Source organism: Coenobita brevimanus, chromosome 19 (genome assembly GCF_032717465.1).
Source record: "Coenobita brevimanus isolate Jiangsu-jjx chromosome 19, ASM3271746v2, whole genome shotgun sequence".
Lineage (NCBI taxonomy): Eukaryota > Metazoa > Arthropoda > Malacostraca > Decapoda > Coenobitidae > Coenobita > Coenobita brevimanus.
Genome location: NC_136972.1, coordinates 26,383,777 through 26,401,584, shown reverse-complemented (window position 1 = coordinate 26,401,584; position 17,808 = coordinate 26,383,777). Strand labels below are relative to the sequence as shown.

Below are 17,808 nucleotides of genomic sequence, written 5' to 3'. Positions count from 1 at the left end.
ATGAAATGCACATCCGTATCCACCAAGGATTGAGACTCATTAATATCACAGTAATATTCCTCACACGCCTGCTAGTAATACTCTCACTCCGGGTAATATTCTTACACCTTACACCTACTAACACTGCATTCTTCTTACACCTGGGGGAAACAAGCACATCTGCTGGTATGTATACGTTTTTCACCTTAACCTGGCCCAGATTTTTTTTTTTTCCTATTCGCAAACTCAATGGTGGAGTAAGATTATGCTAGGACTCTACATCATTTCCATAGCGCTTCTTCGTGACTAGTACTATATTCTTGTGTTAATCTCCTTTCAGCTCGGTATCCAAGATGAGGAGATGGTAATTTTAGGCCAAGTTAGAGTAAAATGGGTATAATCAGACCAGAAGTATTAATTCTCATGCTATTTACACTGGATAAAATCTTTTCTGATACTGGATAGGGATGCTTTCAAGAGTTAGCACTGATATGAGTGGGTGGATCCGCTGCCCGTTTCTACACACACACACACACACACACACACACCTCCAATCTCTCATTATCCCCCAAACTGACTAATGAAGAAGGGTAACTCCTACAATTTACCAGGCTTTCGTTCTTATGAACCTGGAAATTACGACTTCTCTTCTCACTAAATATTATCTAACATCAGTCTGCACTTAATATTTTTTAAAACTCTAACTTGGCCTAAAACTGCCTTCTCTCCACTCTCTCCACCGTGAATGCTGAGTTGTTGCAATCGATTACACTACAATATGAGGTTGGTCACGAATAAGTGCTATGGAAAAGACGAAGAGTCGTAGTAGTCTTTTTCTGTCACAGACCTACGTGAAACAGGTTGCAAAAGGATGAAAATCTGGACCAAATTTGATTAAAAACAGTACAATAGCAGCTCACATTTGTTCACTCTAGATTACAGTTTCATATCTCATCAAACACAACCCTCACTGAAAAAAAAGAAAAAAAAAAAATTCCTTTATTTATGCAATTTTCTTTTGCATTTTGGAGGGGATACTCAAGATTTTCGCTCCTCGTTTTCTATACTCCGGTATGCATTCCTCCCCCTGTTTTTGTACCTATCCCTCAACGACCTTGTGTGACATCGTTCCCTAAAATGCTTAGGTTTGTACTCAATGATAAATAAGAAGTCTATGATGAATAATACCGCTTCACCTCGAATTAAATGGAAAAAAAAAAGTAAACACCAGACACCTACAATTAATTGAAAAAACATAAACACCCAAACAAGTAAACAGCACTCAGACAACTTGAATTGAAAAAACACAAACACCCATATAAAACAAGTAGACAGCACTCACAGAGTGCGTGCCTCCGCCAATGCCTATACCAGACAACTTACATCACCACCAAATTTAATCAACTCTTCCTTGGCCTATGACCCATACCCCCCCAAAAATTCACTGAAAAACATCAATAACTTTTTTATGTAACTTGTGGACTAAAAGACATACAGGAATAAATACAAAACTCTCTCTCTCTTTCTCTCTCTCTCTCTCACCTGGCAGTCCCCCCGGTGATGTAGCCCTTAGAGAGGCGGCCACACGTCGCCCTAAGGTCAGGTCATCGGTGTCCAAGGTCACGTTCACGTTCATCATGTACGGCACGGCACCTACACCTGTATGTACATGAAGGTTTACATGAGCGAGGAGTACGTGAGAAGGCGTACATGAGGGAAACATATATGAAGGCCTACATGAGTGGATAAAAGTCTTCAATTTATGGCAAACACCAATGCTTTGGTCAATACAAGTGTGTGTGTGTGTGTGTGTGTGTGTGTGTGTGTGTGTGTGTGTGTGTGTGTGAAAGCCTATGTACACAGATGGACAAAAATAACAAACCAGGCAGTCCATATCTCGGCGTTGGTGAACATGGGTGTGGAAGTGTGCATAAGAGTGTGTAAGGGACTATGTGTGTGAGTGTGTAGAATATATATATATATATATATATATATATATATATATATATATATATATATATATATATATATATATGCAAGGAAGAAGGAACCAAAGACTAGAAGCCGGCAAAGATTGTTCCCACCAAGAAAACGTAAAAAGATAATGCAGCGTTACATTCCAGATCCGATCATTCCGAGATGCCTGGACACACTGCGTTTAAAAGACTAGAGGTCACAGACAGCAGGAAATATAGACAGAGGAAGGCAGTTCCAGAGTTGATCTGTTGCATACATGGTCTGGGAGTAACGGTTAACTCTTGCATTTGAGAGCTGGACAGAAAAGGTATGAGAGTTTGTTGCTAGACGTGTGCTAAGCGCCCGCCGTAGTGATGAAGAGATGCAAGCAGACAGTTCAGAGGAGCAGTGACCATTGAAGTAGCGACAGAAAAGCGATAAAGATGGAACAGTGCGGTGAAAGGAGCCACTAAGAGGAGGAGAGTTTATGAGACGAAAAGCCTTTGACTCCACCTAGTTGAGAAGAGTTGTGTGTAAGGAGCCACCCCACACACGAGAGCTGTACTCTACACAGGGGCGAATAAATCCATGTATAAAGTCAACAACTGTGCAAGGGTAAAGGAGGCACGGAGTCGGCTTAGGAAACTCAATTCTGCACCATCTTTAAACATATTTGGGGTTTCATTCTCTCAGGCTTTATCTTGGAAAGATCATATTACCTCTAAAATCTGCTTCCAAGAATTGGATATTGTTAAAAATTAGATGATACTCTTGCGGAACATTATGTCGGGTTGAAAGATGTAAAAACAGAGTTTCTGATGCATTAAAAACAACAAGACTACTTTTACCCCAGTCAGAGATATGAGCCAAGTCAGCCATTAGGTGTGCCATAGCCTCATCCCTTGTTTGTTGAAGTAACTGCTGACATGGACGTTGCGGGAAGCGAATGGATAGATGAAGGGAGGAATCATCAGCGTATGAGTGGATTGAGTTAGATGTACAGCTTAGAAGATCACTGATGAATAAAAGGAAGAGAGTTGGTGGTAGGACAGATCTCTGAGGAACACCACTACTGACAGCTCTAGGAGAACAGTGGCCATTACAACAGCAGCTACAGAATGCCCAGAAAAGAAGTTACCAAGTCAGCCATTAGGTGTGCCATAGCCTCATCCCTTGTTTGTTGAAGTAACTGCTGACATGGACGTTGCGGGATGCGAATGGATAGATGAAGGGAGGAATCATCAGCGTATGAGTGGATTGAGTTAGATGTACAGCTTAAAAGATCACTGATGAATAAAAGGAAGAGAGTTGGTGGTAGGATAGATCTCTGAGGAACACCACTACTGACAGCTCTAGGAGAACAGTGGCCATTACAACAGCAGCTACAGAATGCCCAGAAAAGAAGTTACCAAGTCAGCCATTAGGTGTGCCATAGCCTCATCCCTTGTTTGTTGAAGTAACTGCTGACATGGACGTTGCGGGATGCGAATGGATAGATGAAGGGAGGAATCATCAGCGTATGAGTGGATTGAGTTAGATGTACAGCTTAAAAGATCACTGATGAATAAAAGGAAGAGAGTTGGTGGTAGGATAGATCTCTGAGGAACACCACTACTGACAGCTCTAGGAGAACAGTGGCCATTACAACAGCAGCTACAGAATGCCCAGAAAAGAAGTTAGAGTTGAAGGCACAGATAGTAGGATTGAAACCGTAAGAGGGCAGTTTGGAACTTAAAGATTTATGCCAGACTCGATCGAAAGCCTTTGAGATGTCAAATGCAGTGGCAAAGCTGTCGCCCAGGTTCCGAAAGGAGGATGACCAGGAGTCTGAAAAGTAGGTGAGAAGATCGGCAGTGGAGCGTCTCTGGCGGAACCCATACTGACGATCAGAGAGAAGGATATGATAGGAAAGGTGTTTTAAAATGTTTTTGTTAAGAATAGATTTAAAAACTTTAGAAATATTTGATGTTAAGGCAACTGGGCAATAGTCAGAGTGCTGGGAATGGTCACCCTTCTTTGGGACAGGCTGAATGAGAGCAAACTTCCAGCAAGAAAGACAGGCACAAACTGACAGACAGGCGAAAGAGTTTACCTAGGCAGGACGTAAGCACACATAGACATAAATAACAAACCTGTCAGTCCATATCTCGGCGTAGGTGGAGGCCCCAAATCGTACTGCAGAGCCGAATAGTCCACAGGTCGCCGAAACCAGCCCACACCCTTCCTCCTCTCCACCAGGCCCCGTCCTTTCACGTCCGCAGACCCGAAGAGGAAAACAGAGGCGCCGGGGGTAGTGGTGGTGAGACGAAGACCCAGCTCTGAAATAGATGGAGAGATAGACAGATACATAGATAGATAGACATATGGGTTGATTACTTGAAGACTCAAAGACAGGTGAGAGATACTGTAGGTAGATAGATAAAAACATAGGTAGAATGAAGATATATTTTTAACTATACCAACTGGCAGATAAATTTAAGTAATACCTGAGAGTATGCTGGTAAGGGTATAACACACACACACACACACACACACACACACACACACACACACACACACACACACACACATCCCCCTCCCCTCCCACCGCCCACCCACATCAACCCCCTACCATCACTTCTTATAAGGAAGGTTATCTCAAGAGGAAGATATGCCACTTCCTGCTTCCTTATCTCATATAGGCTATTATTAGAAGCATCAGTAATTGTCTGTTTGTATTATGAATTAGTTGGGTTTTATTGCTAGTGGTAATGATGGTGGTGGTGGTGGTGGTAGTGGGAGTAGTGGTGGTGGTGGTGGTGGTGGTGTTGCAGATGATGATTATGATGATTTTTATGATGATGAGATTGACGATGATGGTGATGATGATGAATAGGAATGAGCTGTTATTGGTGGTAGTGTGTGTGTGTGTGTGTGTGTGTGAGAGAGAGAGAGAGAGAGAGAGAGAGAGAGAGAGTAGTGGTGCTGTTAGATGGGGGAGAGGGACAAAGGGAGGGTGAGAGGAAAGGGAGGGGAAGGGAAGATAGCAACGATAAGGTAGGTGAGAGGTAGGGGAGGGGGAAGGGAGAAAGAGAGGGGGTAGGGGGAGGAAGGAGGGGGAAGTGGAGAGAGGAGGATGAGCGGGAAGGAAGATGGCAAAGACAAGGTGGGAGGGAGGGAGGAAGGAGGGGAGGAAGGGGGAGGGGAAAGAGAAGATTACGAGTGAGAGGAAGACAGTAGTAGTAGTAGTAGTAGTAGTAGTAATTTTAGTAGTAGTAGTAGTAGTGAAATGGGTGAGGGGAGGGATAAGGTAGGGAGATGAGAGAAGGGGGATGGAAAGGGACGGTGAAGGGGAGTGAGAGGAGAAGGGGAAGGGAGAAAGAGGGGGGGGTGAAGAGGGGAAAGGGAATGGAAATAAGTGAAGACAGACAGTGAGAGAACCCAGGGGAAGGAGGAGGGGGTGAGGGGGGTGGGGGAGAGTTAGAGGGGGTAAGGGGGGTGAGGGAAGGGTGAGAGGGGACTAAGGAATGTAGGTTAAGGGAAGGTGATGATGGCAGGTGAGGGTGGAGGCTGGGAGGTAAATATTATATAGGGGAGAGGCAAGGTGAGGTGCAGGTGGGTGGGGAGGGGGGGGAGGGGAAGAGATGTGGTGGGGGAGGGGAGGGGAAGGGAAGAAAAAAAAGAGGGGGGGGATGAAGGCTTGAGGGGTAGAAAGAGAAGGACAAGTGGAGAGGGAGAGAGAGGAAGAGAAGGGGAGAGGGGGAAATGAAGGGGGGGGCAGGGGAGGGGAGGGGAGGGGAGGGGAGGGGAGGCGCGCGCGCGCGAGCGAGCGAGCGAGAGAGAGAGAGAGAGAGAGAGAGGCAATTATCACACGTATATTTTTCTTATCAAGATTAAGATAAAACCTAATTTACATCGCTACGTGTGTGTGTGTGTGTGTGTGTGTGTGTGTGTGTGTGTGTGTGTGTGTGTGTGTGTGTGTGTGTGTGTGTGTGTGTGTGTGTGCGCTTGTAATTCTATTTTTCTCTATCTCTATCTACCTACCTACCTACCTATCTATCTATCTATCTACCCGAGAAAGACTCCTAATCACCTATATTCATGTTGATTTTGTTCAGTTTAGGAGAGACTTAGGTGGTGGCGACCATCATCCACTCACCTGATGTAGTGCTGCCTACTTCTTACTTCATCTTTATCATTCTTTTTCTGTGCCTGCCCTTCTCTCTTCCTATTTCTCCCATCATTCCTGTCACTTTTTATTACTCTTCTTTCCTTACCAGGTGGCTTTACACTGAGTGACAAGCCTAATGGTTTCCCGTAAGCCAAGATACCATTTACAACGCTGGGTGGTAACCATATAATCAACCCATACGTGTCCCCTACGTGTCTGCAAGTGGGTTGGCGGAGGGTTAGTGTCCCTCCCCGTAAAACAACTAACTCAAAGACAAACGGCCACCCCTTACTGGATTATGGTGTCAGGCTATAGATAGATAGAGACAGACAGACAGACACAGACAGACAGACAGACAGATAGACAAACTGACAGACAGATAAAGAGGTAGTGTTATAGGTAATTTTAAGCAATATCCATTTAAAGTGAGCAAAATTAATATTACGTGTTACAGTCTATGCCGGGACAAACTACCCATTCTACTGTAATCTTCCCAGCACTTTATATTTCCTTCTGGTGATATTATACCTTTTTAAATTCCGATATTCTCCTTGTAAAAGATTACTATTTTTTATTTATTTTTATTTTTACGATAATTAGATTCTTTCCCACCTCACTATACTTCTTAATTGTGTCTTAAGTCTGTCTGTCTGTCTGTCTCTCTCTTTTACCTTTCCCGTGCTATTTCTTCTACCTTATCTCCCCCCTCCCTCCCTCTCTCTCTCTCTCTCTCTCTCCCATGCCATTTCCTCCACCTCCTGCAGTTTCCCTTGCATTCCTTGTCATGCGTCTTGGCGTTGAATTAGTGCCACGAAGAATCTAAGAATTGGCGCTAGGAATAAGTCTTTCATATAAATTCCTTCCCTTTGCATATTACCAATACCGACTTAGTTTGCCTTAGTAATGTTTAAGAAAGAATATGTGTAATTAAGAAAATGCTAAGAAAGAGGTACCAGACTCCTATACGAGTAACTAGGATTCAAAATCAAAGGAAAGTTTAGGAAATGAAAATGATGATGATGATGTTGATGATGATGATGATTATTATTATCATTATTATTATTATTATTATTATTATTATCAAGAACCTCACAGAATGTGGAGTTCTTACTGACAGCGTAGATTTTATTGTTATTACTATTTTATGATCTAGAAGGCTGGCATACCAAGACCGTTCGCGAAAAAAGCTTGAAATTTTCAGGAGTGATGTATCTTGGTTGCAGGCTTAGCACAAAATTTTGTTTCCTAGCACTAGCGCCGCACTAGCGTCCTCCATGTTATTTTTTCAATCTTTGCTCTCCTGTGCAGCAAAAACCACAGAATCGATTGCTTTGCCAATGTTGCAGTATGCAGTCGTCAATATATACTAATGCACTCGGGTACTGGTATTAAGATCCAACAAATATTTTTGAGATACTGGGGAAAATTAAAATGGTCGCCTCATGTCTAAAAGTGCTAAATCGGAAAGTACTTGGCCGATTCTGACCAAATTCAGTGGAAATGTTGTGGGTCATGAGTGAACATGATCTGCATAGTCTGCATGACCTTGACCTTGATCTCAAGGTCACAGGTCAATATCCGGAAAAAAAATTGTCACCCCCAAAGTCCTTTAATATTAGGTCTACAATGATAAAAATATTTTCATCAGGAATGTGTAGTTCTCTGAATACTGCTGCAGAATTTCAGACTTCTAGTTATTATTATTACCATTATCATTATAAATTTGGTCCGGGAGGGAGGTGGGGGGTAAAGGAGGAAGAGGAACAGTGATATGGGGGTTGGGGGTGAAGGGGGATGTTGAGGAGTTATGTAGGCGAGGGGGTTGGGTAGGGGGGAGGGTGATGGTGGCGGTATGAGGTATGATAGGGGTAAGGAAACAGGGAGAGAGAGACATTACAAGTAGTACATCACATATAACGGTAGTGTACGTAGCACACTCACTCACTCTCTCATTTTCACACTCACTCACTCCCTCCCTTCGTCATGTGCTACCTTCTCCGCCGTTAAATGTGCTAAACTGTTACTCTAGCATTACCTTGTGTTACTGTACTACTGCTACTGTTACTTCAGCGATTCCTAAGTGACCTATCTCGACCAGCAGTGACTTAAAGAGCAGTTTAATTCGCATATAAAACGATGTTGCGTATTTCCCGTCCATTACACCTGATCTTAGTCGCTTCTTATGTACTCCTACTTACATGTGCTATTGTGCTAATTTCGTACTTGAATTGTACTACTGAGAATGTGCTATTTAAAAGTGCTGTGATGTGACGATCAAAAATGTGCTACTATAATGTACTAAAATGTGCTACTTTACTGTGTACTTCAATTGTACTACTGAGAATGTGCTGTTTAAAAGTGCTGTGATGTGACTGAATCTACAATGTGCTACTGTTATGTGCTCAAATGTGCTACTGTGCTATATTCTTGTTGTTATGAAATGTGGTGTGGCAAATACATGTGCTCTTGTAGTATGTGCTATGCAAAGCAATGGTAACATAAAAATACCACTTTCAAGAAACTAAAACAAAGTAAATAATAAAACATATACTCTAATAAGAAAAAAAAAACAATATAGCAGAGAGATAAGAAGTGACTATCTTCGTAGATCTGCGGCGACACTGTTGCATCAGCTGATGCAACAGTTGACATGTCAAATCAACTCGGAATTTCAAGTTGAACAACTTCGTACTTCATAAGAAAGTCGCTAAACTGTCTACTTACTGCTGGAATTGAAAATCAACTGACAGTCAGCTGATGCGTCAACTGACGCATCAGCTGACAAGTTATATCAACTCAAAATTAAAGCTGAGCAAGTTTGTATTTCACAAGAAAATCGCTCAGAGCTCCTGAAGAGCAGATGTTAGAAATTTCCTTGAAGGAGAGAGGCAGAAAAAGAAAAGATCCCCAGGTGTGCCACTTACAGACCTCTCGGCTTCGCCGCAAAGTAAAAAATTAATGAAATATAAAAAACTAAAAAAGTATGTAAACCACACAACGCACACTGTAGTAAAAATAAATACCAATAATAAGAAACTAAGGAAAAAAAATGATAACCAAGTCATCGTCACGCCTATTCCCCCCAGCGTGGGCGTGTGCAGAACCCCGCCCACATGGAAAGCACGGGTGGGCGGGCAGGAGTGGGCGGGGGCGGGGCAGGAGAGCGTACCAGCCAATCAAAACAACGGTGAGTATGGCAGTTTGTTTATTATCGGTGTTTTTAGGGACATGAGTCAGAGGAGAAAGGAAATTGCAGCTACTTCGTCCCTCAACTCTATCATCCTTTGCTATTTGGCCGTCCTCTCTCTCTCTCTCTCTCTCTCTCTCTCTCTCCCTCATACATCGACTACCAGCACTAACGCTACAAAAAAAGGAATAAATCAGTGTACAGCATAATTACCTACACAAACACCAAAAGCTTATTCCGGATTGCAACACTCATCAATAACACTTTCCTTTACCTGATAATTCTACCTTTTTATTCTCAGCACCGCCACACCATCTACGTCAGCTGAGAATAAATTAAAGCCAGTTCTAATATTCCTTTCATACTAACGCCATGGATGGAGAGTGAGGGACTAACGAGGAGAGTGTATGTGAGTGATGTGGAGCGGGGGAGAGATAGGGAGACCGAGGATGAGATGGAGGGATGGAGTGGAGAGATGTAAGAGAGAGGAGCATGTGAGTTGCAGAAAGGGCAGTGTAATGGCAGGGGACAGGGTGACACGGAGGCGATTTGTTTGTGGCCACCTCTTACGGGATTAAGGCATCTGGCTATTATAGAATGATAGATAGAGAGAAAGACAGATAGACAGACAGACAGACAGGAAGATAGATAAACAGATAGACTAACCCCTGACAAGTGAGGAAAGTTGAGTGTTATAGGAGCCTGTGTGTAAACTGAGGCTCATCACATACCTAAAATTCCCATGAACAAAAATTATCTATCTATCTATCTACAGCCAGATGCCATATCCCATATGAAGTGGCCACAAACAAATCGCCTCCATGTCACCCTGTCCCTTTCGTCATCAAATAAGTACACAGAGAAGTGATATTACCTCCATCATTATTACCACCACCACCACCACCATCACCATCATCACTGTCACCATTACCACCGCTACCACCACCAGCATCACCACTGCCACCACCACCAGCATCACTGTCACCACCACCACCACCAGCATCACTGTCACCACCACCACCACCAGCATCACTGTCACCACCACCACCACCAGCATCACCACTGCCACCACCACCAGCATCACTGTCACCACCACCACCACCAGCATCACTGTCACCACCACCACCACCAGCATCACTGTCACCACCACCACCACCAGCATCACTGTCACCACCACCACCACCACCAGCATCACTGTCACCACCACCACCACCAGCATCACAATCATCACCAGTACCACAAACCACCACCATCACCACCACCATCATCATCATCATCACCACCACCACTATCATCATCATCATCGTTAATAACCTAAAAATTACCTCTCGTACTGAAGGGGTTAATGAAGGCAACATCTAAACTCTCCACGTCAGTCTCTCACAAGTTGAATAAAATCGTCTGGTTGTGGATGGATTAAAAAAAATAATATAAGTCAGAGGAATGAAGAGTTTAATAATGGGGTCCAGTAAGTTAAAAACGAAAAAATCTTAGAGCGAGAGAGAGAGAGAGAGAGAGAGAGAGAGAGAGAGAGAGAGAGAGAGAGAGGATTTGGCATAATAAACGTAAACAAAGAAGGTGAGCCGAACCAGATACGACACCACGAGAGCGAGAGAGAGAGAGAGAGAGAGAGAGAGAGAGAGAGAGAGAGAGAGAGAGTTGGCTAGCAAAACGTAAACACACAAGGTAAGAGTCACACCAGATCCCCAACTCCATCAGGTAGAGGAAATTCTTCAACAATGTCCTGTTTACTCAATTTTTTCCCCTGAAAAAATAATATTATGATAGAAACGGCAAATGACGAAGGTAGAGAGAGAGAAAGGAGGTCGTGGGGGGGGGGGGAAAGGGGGCATGTGAGAAGTGAGGAAGATCATGAGGAGGAGAAGGATGGTGGTGGTGGTGGTGGTGATAATGATGATGATGATGATGATGATGATGATGATGATGATGAGGAGGAGGAGGAGGATGGTGGTGGTGGTGGTGATGGTGAAAAATTGTGAGAAGAACTGATGACGATGATGATGATGGTGGTGGTGGTGGTGGTGATGGAGGTCAAAAATTGTGATAAGAAATGACGATGATGATGATGATGAGGAAGAGGATGATGATGATGGTGATGGTGGTGGTGGAGGTGAAAAATTGTGAGAAGAAATGATGATGATGATGATAATGATGATGCTGATGATAATGATAAAGTTACGGAGGGGGCAAAAGAGAACTGAGGGGTGATTTGGACATGAAAAATTGTGAGAAATATTGATAATGATAAGGATGATAATGAAGATGATTGTGTGTGTGTGTGTGTGTGTGTTTCCCACTCAGATAAGTGAAAACGTCAGGATTCAGAGCGTAGAGTTTAGTGAGTTTTTTTTATTTATTTATAGAACTTGGTGGCAGAGAGAGAGAGAGAGAGAGAGAGAGAGAGAGAGAGAGAAATGAAAGTTAATACCTCATGTTCATCCCAAAATAAATAAATAAATCTTAGTTACGAAGGAAAATAAACGTCGTAAATAAAATGACAATAAATCTTAGGAAAAAAACGTAAAATGAAATAAAATGCAAGTCTTAGCTACGAAAAGAAAAAAATATTAAAGAAACAAATCGAAAAAAATATATCTTAGCTACGAAAACAAAATTAGCATAAGATAATTTTCCTTTCGTAAGTCAGGATGGCCGAGCGGTCCAAGGCGCTGCGTTCAGGTCGCAGTCCGGTCTTCCGGGCGTGGGTTCGAATCCCACTCCTGACACTAGCTTTTTTAGGCCCTGTTCTAGGCGACGATTGTGACCCTGAAGAATAAACAGTGTTCTAGGGAAAGATTGTGGCCTTGAAGAAAGTATCGTGTTCTAGGCGAAGACTGTGACCTAGAATAAAAAATCGTGTTCTAGGAGAAAATTGTGACCTGGAAAATATCGTGTTCTAAGAGGAAGGTTGTGACCTAGAAGAAAGCATCGTGTTCTAGGGGAAGACTGTGACCTTGAAGAAAATAGTGTTCAGAAAGAAAACTGTGACCTGCGAGCGAGAAAAGACTGTTCCCTCAAAACACACACACACACACACAAATAACAGACGTCCACTAAATGCCACCCTATTCCCCGAAAGGAAGATGGTGGACTGCCGGATAGGACTCCAGCCTGCAGTCCACGGGGTTCACTTCCCAGATTAACCTGAGGCCGCTATATATTAGGATGAGGATAAGGAGGAGGAGGGTATGGAGATGGAAGATGAGGATGAGGATGAGGATGCGGAGGTGAGATGATAATAGTAGTAGTAGTAGTAATAATAATAATAATAATAATAATAATAATAATAATAATAACAATAATAATAATAATAATAATAATAATAATAATAATAATAAGGCGAAGAAGAAGAAGAAGAAATAAGTACATTGATAAATAAGCAAAATAAATACATAATAACAATAACAATAATAATAATAATAATAATAATAATAATAACAGACTAAGACAAATAACAATAATCATACAATAACAATAATAATACGCTAGGACGAATAATAATAATAATAATAATAATAATAATAATAATCAAAGACAAATAACAACAACAACAACAATAATAATAATAATAATAATAATAATAATAACAATAGACTAAGACAAATGACAACAACAACAATAATAATAATAATAATGACAACAATAATAATAATAATAATAATAATAATAATAATAATAATAATAATAATAACAACAACAACGACAACGAACCCCCACTCTCACAACGCAGATGAGAAAAAAACTTATCTTGCCGCCCCCCCCTTGCAGCTCTCCTATCAGTGTTATCTTTGGTGCTGGCAACGCCCTACCTTACCCATGTCAAGCCCCTTATTAGCCTTTGCTCCTTTCTTCCTTAAAAAAAAAAAAAAAAAAAAGTTGCACCATTCTATTTCCCCGTAGACCATCTTTTTTTTTTTTTTTTTTCTCCGCTCCTTCACCTGGCTCTGGATAATTCGTAACGCCTGTTCGATAGCGATTTATTCCTCAGTATCATTTATTTATTTATTCCTTGGTGTCATTTTGTATGTTGCTGGAGCGAAGGCCATTTCCATTATATCATTAAAGTATAAGGGAATATGGAGATGTGTGAACTAAAATAAACTGCAACAAGAAAGGTGTTACGAAGCGTTCCGTGCCACCAGGAGTCCGTCCCTCGCATTCTTATCTGCCCTACGGAGAGATTAGGCGGGGCCCGGCGCCAGAAGGGGACCGGAAGGGACTGAGTATTGCACAAGCTGACGACACCTGATGTTGAAACTCAGTACAAACATAATTTTCTATATATATATATATATATATTTTTTAACAGAAGATGAACAAAGGAAAGAAACACAAACTTTAAAACTCCATACACCAGATTACAGGTGTCCTCCATTCATAAAAAATCTGTAACAGCTGAATTTGAATAGATACAGGTTGAAGTTGGGGTGAAACTATTTTGGGGAAGCGAGTTCCAAAGAGATGCAGTTCGGGGAATAAAAGAATTCAGATAGGTAGTTGTGCAATACGGCAGTGTGACATTCCAGACATGAGCGCTACTATATGCCCGTGTAAGGCGGGAGAAGGCATGGAGAGGTGGCACAATGGACGCAACATCGTCTGAGCATTTGCCATAAAAGTATCTGTAAAATAATGCAAAGGAGGTAACATTCCTTCTTACTTGTAGGGGAAGATGTTCATTTGTAACAGTAGGGTTAGTAATAATTCTAACAGCCTTGTTCTGAATTGTGTCCAGTTGTTCTAGTGCAACCTCTCCACATCCACTCCACAAGGGTGAGCAATATTCCAGCTGAGAGTATTTCCTAGCAAGCGTTCTCATATTTTCTAAGTAAGAGTTTAAGTATGTGTAGGTATGTGGTTCAAAGTATCTAAGGCATTTCCAAGTAAGGTAAATCTGTAGAATATATCCCTGTAACTGTTCTAAGTTTTTCTACGTAAACATTTAAGTATTTTTAAGCAAACGTTTCGAAGACTCAAATGCGTTTCTCAGAAAAGTAAATCAGCCAAGTATTTCCTGATAAGTGTTCGAAGAGTAAGGCGTTTCTAATTATCTGGTGTGACGTGGTTGTCTAAAATGGCACCCTGGCACCCTGCCCTGAGAGGCCTGGCACTCCTGAAGGCACTGTTTATAAGTATACGAATGTTTTATAAGTTTTGTAAGTGTCTGTGTTTCTAAGTTCTTTAGGTGTTTAAGTGTTTAGAGGTATGTGAGTTTTTTGTAGTGGTAGGTGGTGGCGACCATCGTCCACTCACTTGATGTAGTGCTGCCTACTTCTTCCTTAACCTTTTATCATTCTTTTTCTGTGCCTGCCCTCCTCTCTTCCTATTTCTCCCATCTTTCCTGTCACTATTTATTGTTTTTCTTTCCTTTACAGGTGGCTTTACATTGAGTGACAAGCCAAATGGTTTCCTATAAGCCAAGAAACCATTTACAACGCTGGGTGGTAACCATATAACCAAACCATACGTGCTCCCTACGTGTCAGCAAGTGGGTCGGGGGAGGGTTAGTACCCCTCCCCGTAAAACAAATAACTGAAAGTCAAATGGCCACCCCTTACGGGATTATGGCGTCTGGCAATAGATAGATGTATGTTTTGTTTCTAAGCATATATTTGTCTTAAGTGCTTTAAAGTACAAACGATTTGGGTGTTTCTAAGTATATAAGTGTTTAAGTGTTTCGAAGCAAGTGTTTAAAATGCTTCTAATTTTTAAGAGTTTTAAGTCCATAGCCTATACATGCTCTGAATGTTTTACGGATGTAAGGGCTTTGAGTGTTTGTATGTTTCACTGCTGTTTATGTATTTTTAAGTATTTAAGTGTTACATTTCTAAGCACCTATGTGTTCTGAGTATTCTAAGTACAAATGAGCTTTCAAGTTAGCTAGAATATAATTATGTGAAACAGAAGCATTGGGGGGCCGAATGCTAATCGCCCGCCAATATAATGTTGCTGGGTAAGATACAAGCTACCTACAAACCACGACTGACCAAAAAAATCGCAAAACGCTAAGAATTTCACCCACCACGTTTCACAAAAGAAGAATCCATACAAAAAAATATATGGCGGCTGGCATTTGGTTGTCTATGATCAAATTCACACCAAAACTAATAGGTTTCTTCACACCCACATAGTTGCTATTTCCTGATGATTTGGTGAAAATTTGTCAACAATTTTTCGATATATTTTGGCAACAGATATATATACACACAGACACACGCCGGCAAAAACTAAATCGCCTCGCCTTGCTAAAAGCGGGCGGTCACCTTTTTTTTTTTTTTTTTTTATTCGTTTACTAACATGGCATCATCTGTTCCCAATTTTTTCAGCTTACAATCTGTTGTTTACACTAGACAGGGTAGATATAACGTTCATTAACCCCTTCATTACGACGGGACTTTCCTAAGCTAAATACAACAGAAGCTAGGCAATGGGGTTAAATGGGGTAATGGTTCAAGTTGTGTGTGTGTGTGTGTGTATGTGTGTGTGTGAGAGAGAGAGAGAGAGAGAGAGAGAGAGAGAGAGAGAGAGAGAGAGATGATGGAATGATGATGATAACGATTTTCCCTATTCCTCTCTGTGTGACGAGATTGTGGTGTGGTGTGGTGTGGTGTGGTGATTCTGGCCTGGCACCGGTCCTGGTTGTCTTGGCACTGGCACTGGTGGGGCGGGGCGGGGGCAGTGCCAAGCCAGGGTAGGGCGGGGCAGTGCCAGGGCGGATCTGCAGGTGCCACACAGTTCACCCTCTCTCCTCCTTCGTGAGCAGGTGTACGGCTCCCTAGTGGCACTCTTATGACACTCTAGCGGCACTTATGACACTATAGTGGCACTCTGATGACACTAGTGGCACTCTTATGGCACTCGGAAGGCACTGTTTTAATGTGTGATTTGTGGTGATAGCAACTTTAGGGTATCATGCATAACGTACAATTACTAAAATCCTGTTATTTCTCCTGCTTTTCTGTCTACGGTCATTGAAAATAAGTCGCTCGAAGCCGAAGCAAATGACCCGCGTGACACTGATCTATGGCTAAATAAGGCAATCAGTACCAGTTGCTGCTGACTCACGAGGCCGATAATCAAAGCCCCTGGAGAGAGAGGTGGGTAAAGTGGCAGGACTTCTCTTGTCGAGTGTACCTGAGTAACTTTGATGGCACTTTAATGTGTAAAAATAGATCTTGTGGCACTGTTCTACCGTGTGTGAGTTGTGATGATGGCATTGTTATGGCACTGTTTCAATGTACATAAGTAATCTGATGGCACTGTAATGGCACTCTGAAAGTACCGTAATGCACTATTTTAACGTGTAAGAAAGGCCATTATGAAACAGTCTTAACGTGTATTATACTCTATTCACTTTATCCTGACCAGAAAATGTCATCACACAATCTTGAATGCTGAGCTATAACATGAGAGTAACACTCGAGTATGATGCTAGTCACGAAGAAGTGCTGAGGGAAGGATGTAGAGCCATAGTAAATTTTTTTCAGCACAGCGCTGCGTGAAAAAAGCTGCTAAAGGACGAAAATCTGGGCCGAGTTAAGGGATGCGAACAAGAGAAAATGTAATGATGTTAATAAAGTATTGATTAAATGGCACTGCTTTGGCACTGTTTTAACGTATATAAAGACGTAATGTCACTAATTAAGAAGCTCTGATGGCACTGTGAAGACCCTGTGGCACTGTAATTACCCTGTAGTGGCACTGTGTTAGTAGACAAGATGGCGCTAGAGTGGTGTAATTTTGATGGCACTCATGAAACTTCCTTAACATGTACGAATCGCTATAATGAAACTTTTTTGTGTGTGTATCTGGTGGCACTGCTGGATCGTGATGGCATTCTAGAGGCACTGTTAGAGCGTGTGTGAATCCCCCTCCCTGGCACTGTCGCGGCACTGCAATAACGAAGACAGATTTGGTGGCACTGAGTCATTTTAGTGCCAGGGTTGAAAAAATCGTCCCGTGGCAGCGACAGTGGATTAGTAAATGAAATAAAAAGGAAAAAGAAGGAATACTTGAAGGTGCTGAGAGAGAGAGAGAGAGAGAGAGAGAGAGAGAGAGAGAGAGAGTGTGTGTGTGTGTGTGTGTGTGTGTGTGTGTGTGTGTGTGTGTGTGTGTGTGTGTGTGTGTGTGTGTGTGTGTGTGTGTGTGTGTGTGTCGTCTGGCAGGGGTGACTGTATTGGAAACATATGAGGCCTGTAATTATAAACAGAAGGCAGTGATGGAAGAGAGTGAGATTGAGAGCTATTCTCTCTCTCTCTCTCTCTGTGAAGGGATTAAGTCACCGTTGGTAGGTGTTTGGGGAGGGGGGTAGGGATCTTTATCACAAGCATTACCACTACACACACACACACACAGACACACACACTTCCTTGCCACCCTCCTTCGCTTACACATTAGTCTCTCATCAGTGTTAGCGAAGTATTACAATGGATACCACCCAGCGACGCACGTAACTGACAAGGATAGCACCTGAAGACCATCACCCTGGACTACAACACGCAACCATCGACGTAAA

At 42.2% G+C, this 17,808-nt stretch overlaps 1 protein-coding gene and 1 non-coding gene across 2 annotated transcripts in view; one reads left to right on the top strand and one right to left on the bottom strand.

Annotated features, from left to right (window-relative positions):
* The window catches only part of LOC145391639 (uncharacterized), a 113,006-nt gene that overhangs the window by 2,178 nt on the left and 93,020 nt on the right, over window positions 1-17,808 (bottom strand). The window contains exons 3-4 of the mRNA XM_080266184.1: window positions 4,068-4,253; window positions 1,522-1,638 (exon numbers count right to left, since the gene is read on the bottom strand). Of these exons, the coding sequence (XP_080122310.1) occupies window positions 1,522-1,638; window positions 4,068-4,253 (303 nt within the window). The remainder of the gene's footprint in view (window positions 1-1,521; window positions 1,639-4,067; window positions 4,254-17,808) is intronic.
* TRNAL-CAG (transfer RNA leucine (anticodon CAG)) lies at window positions 11,936-12,019 on the top strand. The gene has a single exon. It is a non-coding gene; the product is annotated as a tRNA-Leu (tRNA).